The sequence below is a fragment of the Parambassis ranga genome, chromosome 20 (assembly GCF_900634625.1).
Source record: "Parambassis ranga chromosome 20, fParRan2.1, whole genome shotgun sequence".
NCBI classification, from domain to species: domain Eukaryota; kingdom Metazoa; phylum Chordata; class Actinopteri; family Ambassidae; genus Parambassis; species Parambassis ranga.
This window is the reverse complement of record NC_041040.1, coordinates 13370570-13387194: the sequence shown is the minus strand read 5'-3', so window position 1 is coordinate 13387194 and position 16625 is coordinate 13370570. Positions and strand designations below refer to the sequence as shown.

Here is a 16625-nt window from a genome sequence, read left to right as displayed (position 1 = left end):
ATTTTGCAAACTGACAATAAAACTCCTTATTAGTGCTGTGAAATAGTCTTTGTCTCCTACAAAAGCAGGTAAAGACACAGCAGCACGGTGTGTAATGGTAATTAGAAACTTCCTGCTCGTACCTTGGTAACTGTAGAGATCCCCCATGCTGGTCTGACGTGTGATGTGCTGCCAGTAGGCGCTGCGTGGCAGGGAGATGGACTTGGTTAACGTCTCTCTGGAGTGGATCTGAAACAGAGAACGCTTATCACGTCTGACGCTTTTCTGTCACTCTCAGCCGCTCGCTCACAACAGGGGAAATTGCTTTGCGTATGTCAGTAAACAAAGAGTGTGAATGGTGCAGGTTGAATAGCGTGTTTCTGCTCTGAATAGCTGTTTGATGGGTGAGATGAGGATGCATTTGGGATCACGATGTTGTTTTGCCACTGGGTGATGAGATTTAGTTTTTCTTTTTATTTGCAATGTGACGCTTAGAAAACAACTCAAGATATATAAAATGTATTGCTGAAGAAATTGATAAAACACTATGCAGTACTAAATGTGCTTCTTCACCCACTCTGCAACACCAGTGGTCAATTTTGTGTAGCTATCTGCTACAATATATGTTGCTGCATTTGGAAATGTTCCCAAATGGTGGGGTCCAGGAGCACAGCCATATGGTCAAGGCTCATCAAACACTAGGCAGGCCTACATAAATAAAGAATACAGATGATAGCGGGGAGGAGGGGAGGAAGGAAGGAAGCAAGAAAGGAAGGAAGGGATGGATGGCTGTTGTGATGGAGGAAGAGGAGCCGAGGCCAAGACGGCAGGGTGTCAGAGGGCTCCTGGTCCAAAGCAACAGTACCTCCAGAGAAAAGTGTATTCTCGTGTGGGCATCTTGTGTGGAAAACATGATTTATTGCCTTTGAGTTCACAGCTTTCTAAAAATAATCCAGCGAACAGCCTCAATGAAAGGCTGGTTTGATCACTGTAAATCAAACAGGCAGCAAAGATGCTGATGAAAAACAAGAGGGGGGGGCTGTTTTCTGTCTTATTTTAGTAAAATAATAAATGTATTCCAAAGACAATGCTGTGTCGACTCCTGCACTCACTGTTTGTGTTGCTGGCGGTACAAGAATACAATTTGATGTGCAGCTGTGGATACGAGATAAACAACCCAAAAATGTACAAATGTACCTGGGAGCTCTTCTCCATCTCCTCCATCATCCTCTCATGCTGCTGGGCAATGGCCAGCGTGGCCGAGTGGACCCGCTGGTAGATCATCTCCCCCTCCCGCGTCTGGAACGTGAACAAACCCTCTCCTGTGTCACACATCCTGCGCCAGGAACACACACACAGAGACACACTTTGATCGCGCGCACTCGTGGATTGCTGATTTACAAATATGCATGGCTGAATGTTCACTTACAGACTCGTTGCTATAATAGCCCACTGAAGTCACACACACACACACACACATGAGTAAATACAGTACACAAAACAAATACACACTTTCACACCTGTCAAATCATTGCCTGAAGGGCTCTGCAGCAAATGTTGATTCCCTGGGATGTTTTGGATATCCAAAGATGCTTTGTTAAAGTTTTTATAACATTTCCAAAACTAAGTTTTTTCCCTCCTACTGTTGACAATTCAATCAAACACACAAACACACACAAGACAAACATGCTATATGTGCATCCACACACACCTTCCAGACTCAAAAGTGAACCAGGTGGAGTCTCGGCCGTATCTGCGCAGGGAGCTGAGAGGCCACATGACGAGTTTGAGGCGAGCGTTGTGAATGTCCCACAGGTAGATGTTTTCATGGGTGATCTGCATGGTGCACTCCCCATAGATGTCCAGGTTCGGGGTGGGCATCAAGTACACGTTGAAACGTTCTGGGAGAATTTAAATACTATTAATACTTGAAGTAAACCGGATGAATACCAGCAACAACACTGAATATGACTACTACTATTTGTTTGTGATGGTATTTGCACACCATGCTTTGTACACCTGGATGCTTGTAAAAAATGCCAGAAACAAACACCCAAATGTCAACAATGCTATTGGCACACTCACGCCCAGTAAGAGGGTCCTGAAGAAGCACTTTGGGTGCAAAAAGCTGAAAAAGCTGCAGAGTGTCATTCTCACCAGGATGCAAACAGATGCTCAGAAACACAGCGTGGGCTTGGTCTCCATATTTAGTGATGGTGCTGTCAGTAAGTGTGTGATCAGTGTCTAACATGGATACCTCAACAACATCAAGTGTTACGTGACTTGAACTTACAAAAGTTGTAACCATCAATTCAGTAAGCCAGACAGGGATCAAAACCCATTCACACTGAACTATCTCTGCGAGGCAGACTCAGAGAGTTCTCCATAATCTAAATGAGTTCCCACTAATTATGCTTAATGATTCAAAATAAGCTTCATGTCTGCAGCGGATAGAAAATGGCAATGTCATGGTGCGGCGTATTTTTAGGGACAGTGAAAATGAACTCTGATCTAATTATCGCCCCCCCGCTGCTCGGGGAGGGCCGCTAATTGAAATTGCAGTATGAAGCCTTTTGTTTCATCCTGTCAAAGAGGCAGCGGAGAGGTACGAGCTCAGTCTGACTTTGTATGAACACCAAACCAGCAGGATTCCAGCCACCAGCAGCAGGGTGTATTGAAACAGTTCAGACGGTTTGTGTTCTGATATCTTAAATAAATGAGGCCAAGTTATTTTGAGAGGTACAATTTCACTTTACGGCTGCACAGAAATGAAATAGGTTGAAATGGCGGCAGATTCTTTTCAATTACTCGTCCTTTCACAACTTTAAACTGCACCTTTTTTTTGCCTGTTGCCTTTTCAATTTCCTCTGCGAGTATACAAATTACACAGAGAATGAGCTCCACTGTGATAGCAGAGCCCTCTCTCTCTTTTTTTTTTCCATTTCCATTTCCTGTGAGTGGAATATGTGGGGAGGCACATTTATTTCACATGGCTTTAGGAGCCATAATCTCATCCATCTCTATGACAAGCTTCATTATGAGGGAAGCCAGTGATGCACAGCACTTCTCATTAGGCCTGGAACAGAGCCCCGGCCACAGCCTGTGACCTGTGCTCACACACACACACACACACACACACACACACACACACACAGGTTTCCTTCAACACACACATACTTCTCAAGTGAACCGTCATGTGCTGAAGACTGCAACAGGGGACTCTGAATCGGATATTGACAAAAAAAAAGTCACTTATTAGCCAGCCTAATTGGACAGTGGCTGTTCCACTCCTCTAACCCTCTGAGGTCTCAGTTGCTTTAACACATACAGGCCTGGACTGCAACAACTAACTGCTTGGTGGCAGACTGAGAGAAAGAGAGAGAGAGAGAGAGATTGACCCTGAATGGTGGTCTGTGTTAGCAGGGACTAATTGGGCACTCACCGTTCTGCTCCCGCTGCACCCCCGCTGCTAACAGGTCTGGCTCACCCAGGCTGATGTCGTTGAGACGGCTGCCGAGGCACTCCACGCACAGCAGCTTACACCATTCCTCTGCATCCAGCTCTGCACACAGCAGTACAACATGTCCACCGTCACACACACATAACACACACACACAGCTCCATACATAATTAAACACACCATAATACTACCACAGATTGGAATTTCAGAATAAAACGATGCGTGTACAGGACGTGGGTACAGCTAACAGTAGCCGGGAGGAAGAGAAATCAATCTGATTGATCTGGTGCAGATTAAAAGAGGCGGCACGCTCAGCAGCAGCCAGCGACAGATGAAGGCTTCTCCTCCCTCCTTCTCCACGCTCAGTTCAAAGGCTGTACAATGTTTGAATAGCTCTGCTGGAACAATATGACCACAGTTACATCTGACACTAACATCATCTGTTCAGACAATCGATAAGCTATTTTCCAAATTGATGACAGAACAGGAAATGTATGCAGGAAAACTTCAGGACTTAAAGGTGTGACGGCTTTGAGTGACAGGTCAGTTTTATCTGTTCTTCTTTGCCCTTTATTTGTATTAAATCTGGGTGGTTATGGGAATTACTCTGCCTCACTTTAAAGCAACAGACCGGGTTTTTAGGAGCCCAGCTCTGTGTGAGACTTTCTGCTCCATGCATGACAGCTGGCACTTAAAGAAGGGAGGGCGCTCATTGTGAGACGCGCTCTCTTAATTGGAGGCCAAGTGGAGACAAACGATTTCCTGAGTCAAATCTGGACATTTGTGTGGCAGTTTGTTATTTGTGAATACCAATTCTCCTTCCTTCCTATCAAGTCAGGAAACAAAATACTGTTTACAATGCAGAAGATTCCTATTATTGTCTTATGTGAGCTTTTGGTAAAAGCCAGTGAAGTGCGAAATGAGGCTGAACGCTGGAGTTGTTTATCTTTGCGAAGCTCTCCGAGTGGAGCGTATCCTGGGATGTGTAACTTTAGCTGCTCGTGTGGCAGAAAGACACATGTGGCGCCGTGTTTTTGTATCTGTGAATCCAATAATGATCATCTGTTTTAGTGGAGAGGCGTCTTTATTTGAAGCTATCTTGTGTAATCGCTGGTGTAGCAGGACAACCTGTCAGATCAGCTCTGACAAACACTGCGGATGGGACAGATCTACACTACTTTGCAGGGTGAAGAAAAGGTCTGCTGCTGCCTGGAGCACTTCATTCACACACAAGAAAAGGCCCAAATACACACACACACACACACACTACTAGCAGCAGCAGCCCTGCACTTTAGCTCCTTCTTCCTCACATTCAGCTTTTCTTATTCTGAGTAGCTATGGCCTTTAAGTGCCTCTAAACTCCCACACTTTTTAAGGCCGCGGAGTGGAAAATCGGCTAAACACACACTTCATCAGCACAGAGACTACTCTATGTGCCACGCATGAAGAGATATCACAGGAGGACATCTGTGTGTGTGTGGGGAGGATGGAGTAAAGTTTACAACTTTTGCTGCACATACAGTTGTATTTACAAAGCCTTGACACACTTGACAAGATTCATATTTCAAACCCATTTCCTGGTCACACTTTCGTCTTTCCTTGTGTGCATATTTGTCAGACGCACCCAAAGCTGTCAGGAATGTGAGATTACTTTTTCTTTTGTTCCATCCCCTCGTTTCATTGACAGCACACTTAAACAAGCAGGCGCCGCTTGGGTGAAATCATGAAAAGGTTATTTTTAGAGAGATCTTTATGAAGCTTTGTTTGCCTTTATTTTGTTGTTGTTTTGTTTTGTCCACACTTCCATTGATACTGCTCTGTAGTGGAAGGGCTGCCTGCCAAATTATGATCTGATACCATTGAACTCTTGTATAACCTGACCCAGAGGGAAATATCAGCCATTTATAGTGAGAAAAGCTCTGCACCCCTGAAGGTCTGGGCTTCATTCTTGTCTCCAGTGTGTGTCCACCGTTGTCTTCCTTCTTTCTGTGTCCAGCTTTTGCATCTCCTCTAACCACATCATCAGCCACTTTGGCTTCCTATCCACGTATTAGAAGCAATCTCTATTGTTACAGTCCATAATTGGGATGAAACACACAGCAAAATAAGCCCAATATCGGTTTTCATACCTGCACTATGAAAATCAATATTTCGGAACGTATCCTCCCACTTCTTAATATAGCGTCAAATGAGCACCACTTGGCTCAAATCCAGTTCTCCAATGCCGCCTTCACCCTCCCTCTGTTTCTCCTTCTCCCTCCGCCTCTCACTTTTTATTTCTTCTTCCTCCTCCTACTCTCTCCAAAACTTTTCTTCATGTAGGGAAATGAAACACACACACACAAAAAAACACTGTAGCGTGTTTTGAGTTTGGCACTCACCTGAATCACAGGCAAATGTCTTAGACGTGTCATCACAGAAGATGATGGCCACGGCATGCTTTTTTGTCTCCCGTGGCATCCGGGTAATGTTCTTGATGTTACGGAGCTCAGTGATCTAAAGATGAAGGAGAGAGAGAGTGGCAGCAGCACGTTTAACTTGAATGAAAGCAGCAGCAGCAGCAGCAGCAGCAGGTCTTAATTGCCATCTTGCACAGCTTTGCTGAAAGTGCAATAGTGGTTGGAGGCTTAGCACAGAAGAGTGGCAAAGTAAAACAGAAGTGGTGATCTTAAGTGCTGCATATGTAAGGATGTGAATAATGAATTTGTATTGTGAATATGTGAGTAAATTATAAGTGGATTAAAAAAAAACTAGACCTTCCACAGCGTTAGTCAGCTTGGGTTTCTGTGCAGCTTTCTTTTTTTGGGGAATAATCCTGATAAATTGCCTCAGTGATGCTAGCTTGCTGACAAAATGCTCACAACTAACTTTGTGCTAACAGCATCTTATTCATTCACAGAGAAGGCTAACATTCTGTTTAACTTTAATGTTATCAATTCGCCAGTTTGGCTAACAGCAACAACAAGGAGATCTAATCACTAAGTTGGCTAGCCTGCTATTTACAATTTATTAAGATCAATGTGGTGCTGCTTAGCTAAGCTAAGCTTAGCTCGTTTGCTATACATGTCCTCACTAGACAAATAATAGTCCACAGTTATAGCACTAACTATATTATACTAAAGTATTTACATCACCTTATATGTTCTCATCTTATCTTATATTATCTTATCTTATCTCCGTTTAAATCCAGAGTTCTTGGTTGTTTTTGTATACTTGTAGTCTGGTTTTCTTTGGTATTCGGCATTATTTGTTTTTTCTTGGATTGTGTTACTTGTTTCCTATTTTATTTTGTAGGATCTGTTCCCCTGTGTATCTGTGTGTTTTACTTCCTCCTGTGCCTCCCTCCTTGTTGATTACCTGCCCCGCCCTAATGTGTCTCACCTGTGTCTCATTGTGTCTCCCTCCCTGGTGTATAACATGTGTGTGTTCTCTTTATTCCATGCCAGTTTGTCCAGTGATAACTAAGGGTACATTCAGACTGCAGGCTAAAGTGACTCAAATCCGATGACAGTCTGAACAGCTCAATTCCAATTTTTTTATATCCGAACCAGGCCACTTTTATATGTGGTCCTAAATCAGATATGTATCCGAGTTTTTGTGTCACTGAAAGGCGGCAGACGTCACAATTCTGCGACACAGGAGTGGGCAGACAAGCAGTGTTGTTAGCAACAAGCGCCTGTTGCCAGGAAGTAAAGCCCAACTCCGCACCCACACATCTCTGTACAGACGTTAGATGTAGACGCAGCCACTGCTCTCTTCCTTCTCCGCGTTCTTAATATTATTTGGTTGTAATGTAATGTTGGCTACGATCGGACATTAACTTAAAGCCACACAAGCACACATTGTGTAACGTCGTGTCCTCTTCTGCGCATGCGGGTCACTTCAGGGCCACAGTCCATTCACACAGGAGAGTGGTAGCAGTCGCATATTATTTTGTAAATACCAAAAAATCGTATTTCACCAAAAAATCCGAATTGATCATTAAGACATGCAGTCTGAATGTAGCCCTAGTGTATGACCTCAGCGCGTTTTTTGAATTAGCCTTTTGTACTTCCGCCCTCTGACTCCCTGGTTTGACTCCTGCCTTCGCCTTCTGTACTGTTTTTGTGACTTATTTTATTTTGGCTTAGCACAGTTTAGCTTAGCTTCCTCTCCAACATACTTCATGTTACTAAATCATGTTTGTGGTTTTTCAATCTATGGGAAGTGATGTAGAAATGCAAAGCAAATGGCACTATTAATATAAATTTCAAACCTTGAAGCGATAAATAAACTGACCTCATCCTTCTGATTATAGACTGTACTGATGTGGTGCCTGCAGCAGTGTAATATGTGAGTTATTCATTTTAAAGGCACCATTATGGATAAATGTGACCTGAGGCTCGCACTGTATACACTGTACAGCCACTGTTCAAGTGCATCTCCTTGAAAGCATTCTATCAGTCAGTAAGGAGGAGAGCAATCATATGCATCTAAATCACTTTACAAGGAGATTGATTGTGAATGGAAAAAAAGAGAAGATTACATTTAATTGAATATCACCCGCATTTACAGGCCATTCTGTTCAACAGCCTTTGCTCCGTTCATTCTGCCTAGTAGATAAGGCCCATTACATTATTGTAGTCCATTGTGTGCTAACTGTGGGCACTTTGCCAGACTGTTGGGGATGAATTAGCCGGGCACACTGCCCGTATAGTAAAGCTTGACTGTTAAAGGTTAAAGGACCACGTCGTATAACACACACAGCATATGTGGACTACAGATTTCTACTGTCACATCAACATTCAGCTTCAACAGGGATTTTAGAAGAGGCTATTATACTGGAAGAAAGCAGATATGTTTCATTTCTTACTTACTACTTCAAAGATGCTATCTTAATATTTCATATGAGACTGTATGTATTTGTCCTCAGGCAAGCCATTCATATACAGTATAAGTGACACAAAGGAAGCATCGCCGAGAGTTTCTGAGCCATGAATACCATCAGCTTCTCATCTCTGTTTGTGTTTAGTGTGTAACTCTGCATGCTTTTGTGTGTGTGTGTGTGTGTGTGTGTGTGTGTGTGTGTGGTGAGAGAGAGATTCAGTGGGTGCATTCCAACCCTAAGGCGTTACAGTCCAAGCAAAGTGAATCATTTGTAATGAGACCGATTCTTCATCTTCTCTCTTATTCTTTCCTCTTCATCTTTATTCAGAGGTGAGAGTCGGAGCTTAACGAAATAAGTCCACAGCCATGCTAGCAGCTAGCATGCTAACATATGCTAATTAGAACTAAAAAAAAACCACAAAGAGCAGCTGAGGCTGATGAGAATTTAATTCGTTTTTCAGGTAATAAGGGACAAAATGAAATGTTGATGATGGCACGAGATGAAAAGTGAACTGATTACATTTTATCTCAGCAGAGACATCATTCTGTGGACCAAACACCTCCGAATTTTAGACTTTATCCCCTTCTGCTGTTAAACTGTCATTGTGAGGAAGCCTGTTTGTTACAAAGGCAACAAGGACCAAGTCAGTCAAAATTTGTTATAACACCAGAGCCGAAAGCCAAAAGCCTCTGACCACAAGAAGTCCTCCAGACTTCATTTAAGCACTCAGATATTCCAGTGATTTGGTGTGAAAAAACCTAATTCGTTGCCTTCACCTGTTCTCAATCATTTGTTTCTACAAACACTCGTCTCCTCATTTTACTAGTCGCTTTCCCCTTGTACAAACTGTATTCCGGCATTTAAACGCAGCTCCATCTTTCTACATTTGCTGCCTCTGTCAGGAGCTCAGGAGAGTTTGAGAAATGGTACACACAGAAAAACAACTTTTAAATTGCTAAAAATATTCAGGGACTGTTTTACTGTGTGGACCACTGCTCCTCAGAAAGAGAGCTGGCTACACAAAGCATGAAAGAGAGGAAGAAATGGAAAGAGAAAAAGAAAGAAGTGAGGAGAAAAACTCAATCCCCCCCTTTGTGTTGTGTTGTATAAATCAGCCACCAGTGCACCCTATTTCCACACCCCCCCATAGCACTGCAGCGGGGAATGAAGCCCTCAGACGGGACCTTTTTTGATCTTTGTGGCGATGCATTACCAGGTGCACTGGTGCATGTGCGCACTCATCGCTCACTCTGGCGCCGGGTGTATGAGATGCCTCTGGGACGGCGGGTTACAACCACACAGGATGCCCCGTTTGACAGCATGATGTAGTGCGGTAAGAGGTGCTTCATTCACAATACATGGCTGATACCGTAGCACAGAAGTGGATCCAAACACACTACCTTTGTGCATTCTGGGAAACTGATGCATGATGGAAAGAGCACTGCTACATGGTCTGTGAAGCTAGCGCCATATAAAAAACCCGATTATCTCCTCTCATTAGGATAAAACATTGTTCATGGTGCTACTCCTTTACCATCATCTCCACTCACCGTGATAATGAGCCATAATTTAGGTATTTCAAACGGCTTAAGAGGCAAGGAGAGAGATATTATACCCTGGATTATTACTTTCAAACGAGAGGGAAAAGGCCCCAGAGGACCAGATAAAGTTGCAAGATGTGCCTTAATGGATCCTTAACTCTGTCATCTGTGGCCGATGTACAGGATCTTATTCATACAAACGCTTCTTATCCTGTGAAGTCATATACTATAGGTCGCAGAAAAAACATATATCGCACTTGATGCCACTATTAGTGGAACATTTAGTTGTGTATTTGAAGAGAAGGCTCATTAAAATACACTCTGCCTGGCTCCTCGTTTTTTAGTGGGCGACCACTGGCGTCAGATCCTTATCAGCTAAAACTAATTAATTCTACCAGTCCACCAAAAACCTTAGAATGGAACTGTTGCCTGTTGTCTGTGCTCTGCATATCAATAGACTGAGCCAGAGGCAGAGCCCTGCGGACACACACACACACACGCCTGGATTAATGTCCTCCTATAGAATATTGTATGTAACATTATCATAGCCCTTCAAATGTGATTACACAGAAGGTCGAATCCTCGAGAATCACGCACCAGAGAGTATCAACATTGATTCCTCATTTTCAACACAATGTATGCTGCATTGTCTTCATCGACCAACGGCCTGAGTGACATCAGCACTGGCACAAAAAACAAATGCATCAATAAAGATGTAGCCCTAGACACTAGCCCTTTACACATTTGGTGTTTTTACTGGATATAATGGAAGTATCTGAGAATTTAGTATTATTCAGTGATTAATTGATGATTTTCTGGTGGTCAAAATATGTCAGACAACTGTCCACAGCAGCCATTACTACGTCGTGGAGCCCCAGGAGACGTCACAGAATCTTTTTTTTTAGCATCAGCACAGTCAATAAACCACATTTATTCTGTTCAGAAGAGCAACCAAAGCTAACAATACTTATCTCTTCAGTCTTTGTGGTGCGTTCAGGGGCAACTCATTAATCCACAGAGTAACTGGCAGATTTATCCCTATAATTTGCTGCTGATCTACTATTCAGATAATGACTTATTATTCCAGCTTCCAAAAAACAAGTTGACACATTAAATTAAACAGTGAATGAAATAAAAGGAGCTCTGTTTACCTTGTGGAAGCTCCTGAAGTAGGCTGCCTTCTCATCTGGGTACTTCTCTAACCGCCGGGGTCCTTTACTGGAAGCCTTCTTGAACACCAGCCAACACCTCCGGAAGATCTGACAACAGAGAGAGATGGCGGCCTCTGTTACAGAAACACAACTCCTCTGGAGTAAAAGAGAAACACATCACGGTAACCAGAGATATAAACTAAAATACAAAACTCAGTGTGTGACTGCAGAGCTCAACCGGACCTCAGAGTGTCGCGACCAACAGATAGAGGAATCCAAACTGACTAAGCAGCAATATTTCCCAACAGTAAACACATGAACACAGCTGTGTGTGCTTTTTCCATTGATCACAATACAGGCTGGCCTCTGGGATCAATTACTAAGTTTATTATTGGAAAGCACTGTAGATAATACTGATTAAATACTTAAACACACTGGTTTCTAGGGAATGTCTATTTATTTGAGTGCAAACAGAAGACTGAGAGGAAATTAAACCATTACAGCACATGAATCAAACTGTATTTATCTCATTTAAACCCTATTATTCATAATTGCAGTTAAATTCTATGACAGCAGATACATTATCAGATTTAAATGAAGGTTTCATTTTGGTGAGTGACGCCAACAATCACTCAGAGGACTCAGAGGACATTCAGACATTGTCTTCAATGACTTGCAGCATCAAGAAACATACAGCAAGATGGTTACTGCAGCCAACACAGTGTATGTGTTCATGTATGTTTATTAACACTTCTGTCTGTGTGTCTCAGTAAGTCAGTTGTACATCTAAAATGCTTCATTATCAATTGCTAACAGTGGCTATACGCTAACAATAACATCTGTATTTTCTATTGATGAGCTGAGGTATTTATCCCTGATCAAGTAAAGAGGACGATGGTGTTCTTTTTCAGGTTTAAACCTCTGCTAATCTGCTGCGTCAGGATTGTGAAGGTGTGCGTTCAATCAGATTTAATTGGTGTTGAGTGGCAGCGGAAGACAACAGCCTCCCAGCTGTCATCAGGTTCTGATTAAAATGTTGCTAAATTCTGTTCACAAATGTGTTTCTGAGCTGAGCACAGACCTCTTTAACATCAGGATCACAGCACATTTGATCTTTACTCATATAAGAACCTGATCGTTTATACAGCATGCACTAAAAGGAAGATTTTTCTGGTAAGCAAATGAGGTTGATGAAGGTTTTTAGTTATTAAAAGATGTCCCAAAATTTACACATTTTACTATAAATTCAGCTCATTTTTTTTCTTGCTGACAACAATATAAGGTTTATTTGTGTTACTGATTTATTACCAATATGGAAACTGCCAGCAATAAAACTAAAGTTTCAAACTACGCGCATACAAACAAAACAAATATTGTTCCAGAACCGACAAATAATAATATGTGCCCCTGAGAGTTGTGCTCTGCCTGCACGAGGCTTAACAACTTCATAACTTTGTTTGAACCTGGAGTAATGTGATTCCATTTTTAGATGCTGTGGAACACACACACGTTTCTGTCTCTTGTGACACACACATTCAAGCACACACTGCTGCCCTCCCTGCTGCATCAGATTACTGTAAATTGTAGAGATTACTGGAACACGGTGTGGCCCGTCCACGAGCTGAAGAGGCTTAGCAGTGCAAGTTGATGTACACACTAGAGGGCTTTTTCCAGGTTTTGTTAACACACCTGTAACAAAACACACAGTATGCATGGAAATATGGTCTGCATAAATTCACAAGTCTGTTTATCACAAATCTACAGACTTTAAGCATTTAAAAGAAGTGACACTGTCAAGATTCTGGACTGAAAACACAAAGAATGTGTCTTACTTTGGATATTTCTACACTCATACACTCATACACTCATAGGATGCTGTATATAGTACATAGTGCGTTAATTATAAATTTGTAAATCCAACATGTTAAGCTGTGAACTCATCGGAAATAATGATGGCAGCATTTGACTGGCTAATCTACCAAGCTAATGCTAGTTGCTGCATGTTTCTGTACTGACCCATTACAGATTCTCAATGAATCCAACAGACACACTATCTCCAATAGAGATCATAATCCAACCATGGTATTAATGAAATGAAATATATATATAAGTACCCATGCTTATACCCTAACCAGGGTCTTTTTGCATTCCTCTCCATCCTTGTATTTCAAACTATTGCCTAAGACGGAGCTGAACATGGAAAGAAAAGACACCATGTGTAACAAACTGCACTGAAAACAAACACAATGAAGATGCATGTATTCTGCACTCTGACTGCACTTAAATCATGACGAATACCAGCACATCCCACATCTTAATCACCATATGACCCATATCACATGAAATATTTGGTCATTTTCAAAATAATAATGGAGTTTAGGAACACCATATTTCCCCCTTTGCTATGTTGTTGTCTATATTTAGGGCTCTTCTATTTCCTGGGTGAGACGGTGGCCATCACTCTGTCTGATGTATGATTGCCCTGGGCCGCACGTTTGTGTTGGGGAACCTCGGCTGCACGATTAATTTGTTTACTCAGCTTGTGTACTTCATAAAAGGCCCACTGAGTTGAACTTGGCACTTTGCGGTAATTGACTGGAGTGGATCCCTGGGTCCTTATCGGTCTGCCTTGATGGTCCTCCATTCTAGTTAAGTGTAGCGCAGGCCCATTATAAACGGCAAACAACAGAAAACACACTCCCTAATGCACTGTTGATCATTTGCTACACCGTCCATGAAATGTGTTAAAAGAAACAGGGCGATAAAATCTAACATACTGTATTTATTTCCATAATAATGGCTATAGAAATATGAAACTGCAATTTTGATGGAAACACCCACACACAGAGAGATGTGAATCCCTTTTGATGATGGCCATTCTTACATTTGCAACTTTAAAACAGTAAAATTAAAGCAAGCTTCAATTCCCTGTGGGAAGGCTGAGTCAAAGCAATGCTGCCTGCTTGCTGCACACAAAGTAATTCACCCTAGAGTGCTCAGATTAAGTAATTATACCAGCACAAAAGCCAGCTCAGTGAGATAGCTTCTGCATAATAAGAACTAGAGGGTATGAATGGAGAGGGCTTAATTTTGCCTGTTCCATAGTTGTCAATGCTTTGTCAACGCTGTCCTATTCTCGGGCTGCTGGTGGGTCTTATTCAGAGACACTCTTACACTGATTGTAATTACACAGACGTGAATGAAACTCTCTGCTGGTTTGGTGTAACTCATTTAATGCCAGAAGAGTGAGGACTACACACTGTTTGGCACCAGAAAAACCAATTCACCACTTCCAAAAAAAATACAATGAGTCACAGACTTTCTGATGGAAATAAATCATCCTAGTTGCTGATTACCTTCGTGTGAAAGCGGGCAGCGGTTATTTACACAAAGTTGGCAAAACTTTCACTGAACTGATTTTGGTGAAAATTGGAACACTTGTGACCAAAAAAGCTTTGCCGCCTTTGACTTTGATCAGCGCAGCGTGCAGAGTTTGGCCGAACGACCTTGTTCCCTCAGTAATTCTGCTTTTGAATCTCACTGACAACCAGCAGTGTTGTACGATAGGTTGTTTTCAACGTCCTTTGAGCCTTAAAGCTTTTTACTTTCAACAAGTCATTCGTCTTGTTTTCAGGATTTGCGGCTACTACAATCAATCCAAGTTTATTTCAATCAGGAAAGGACGGGCAAGTGAGGAAGAGGTGGATTACATGGTTGAAGATGCACAATGGTTGATGTAAACAGGCCTGAAACAAGCCCTTGTTGAGTCCTCCCAAAACTGATTGGAAAACAAATGAGATATATTTCAATTGTCTTATTGCTTGAACCTGGACTATGACTGTTTTATACCTTTGAACATCAGCACAGATGTAAACCTGACAATGAACCTTAGAAAAAAAGAGGGTCTAGAGATTAATACTCCATCACACATCAACCACAGAGTAAAAGCTGACCTGTCCAACAATGGTCTAGCAAACAAATCAGTCTTGGTCCTGCTTGGTCTGATTTATTTGAGTCCTGGTGTGTAAAAGTGACTTATGTGGCAGCAATACAAATCCACAAATTTAATGTCCAACTGTTCCAAGTGGAGGATTCAGAGGTCCAGTCCTCAAACACCTCTTCTACCATCTCATAAAGATTAGACAGTAGTCTGAGTCTCAGTCCTGATTGGCAGGTCTCTGTCTTAAAGTCTGACTAATGAATGGGAGACCTGTCATTTAGAGGAGGCTTTCATTCATTATTTCTATGATCCACTGGTCCAAATAGTGTCTAAGATGAGCACAAAGATCCAGTAGGTCACCAGGGCTGAGGGAAAAAAAAGAGATGAGGAGCCCTACATGAAGATTTAATGCATTTTATTGTGCATTCATTTAAATTCTGGGAGGTGTGATGAAGCCACGAGGCCACAGGAATCCAGACGAGATTGGGTCATTAAAATTTAACACTTCATTAACACAATCTTAGGATGATTTATTAAAGAAAATAATTTTTTCAACATAACTTGCCCACGATTTTCCCCAACGTGTGTGTGTGTGTGTGCGCCAGTCTTCTTCATTAAAAAGTAAACAAGAAGGAAACAAAAACAGAAACAAATCCGAGGAAAAGCAGTAAACACCCTCTGCTTGTTGGTGGTTCTACTATAAACAGTCCAGGTTTTCTTCATCACTGCAGTTTTCATGTACTTCCTGGTTTATTTTGAAAGCCTCATCCTCGCTCTTGTTTCAGACCACTTCCTGTCCACATGTTTCCTACCTGTGTGATTACCGGCCCTGATATGAGTCACCTGTGTCAGCGTGTTTCTCCTCTTTCTGCGTGTATGTAGCCTCTGGGTTTCCCCTCTGTGTCAAAGTGTCTTTGTCCTTTGTCCTTGTAGATTCCCAATTTTCTGACTAACCCATTGTTTCCTGAACGTATTTTAAGATGAGACAAAGGACAAAGAAAAGAAAGAAAAACAACAAACTCTTAGGTTATAGTGCAGGAGCCTGTGTCTGTAAAAAGAAAAGACTAAGCTGCTAATCCATGGAAGCTGTCTTCCGTGAAGAACTGCGGTGGCGACATCACTCGTATCTTTCCTCTTGTGCAGATACAGAAATGAATAACAGGAGTCATATCATGCAAACTGTTGATCAGGATCTTTGATTAGACCGTGACTGTGTGCACAGCCGATCACCGCACACATGCAGAGAAAAACATTTCAAGGGGCATTTCTTGCACTGTCTGTGGCGGGGGAAACATTTCAGCAGGTACTTGGCAAGGTGCAGCGAGTTCATCAACACCTGCCTGACTACAGAAACAGGAGAGGTTTGACACTGACAGACAGACAGAAGCAGCCTGTATGACGGGCTTTTGAAAAGAAACAGATCTGTCTACTTAGGGAATATTGTTGCCTTATGATGCACTGACATCTATTTAAATGACAATAAATACCTTCAAGTTCAACTTGAGTTTTGTCAGAGCCGCGTGAAGTCGTAACTCAGAGGTCTGGGAGGAGAATTTAGGAGCTCAGACACCACATGGAACATGGAGTAATGAGCCATCTTCAAAGCCTCAGTCATTTTGTGAGTGTCCTCAAACACAAAGTCCATTCACTTCACGGAACATTATCAAACTTCTGGCACTATTGAGGA

The 16625-nt window shown here is 42.2% G+C and overlaps 1 protein-coding gene across 1 annotated transcript in view; it reads right to left on the bottom strand.

Annotated features, from left to right (window-relative positions):
* Positions 1-16625, bottom strand: part of dok6 (docking protein 6) — a 41394-nt gene that overhangs the window by 9020 nt on the left and 15749 nt on the right. Inside the window, exons 3-8 of the mRNA XM_028433097.1 lie at positions 10999-11106; positions 5821-5935; positions 3422-3541; positions 1691-1880; positions 1177-1315; positions 123-228 (exon numbers count right to left, since the gene is read on the bottom strand). Coding sequence (XP_028288898.1) covers positions 123-228; positions 1177-1315; positions 1691-1880; positions 3422-3541; positions 5821-5935; positions 10999-11106 — 778 coding nt within the window. The remainder of the gene's footprint in view (positions 1-122; positions 229-1176; positions 1316-1690; positions 1881-3421; positions 3542-5820; positions 5936-10998; positions 11107-16625) is intronic.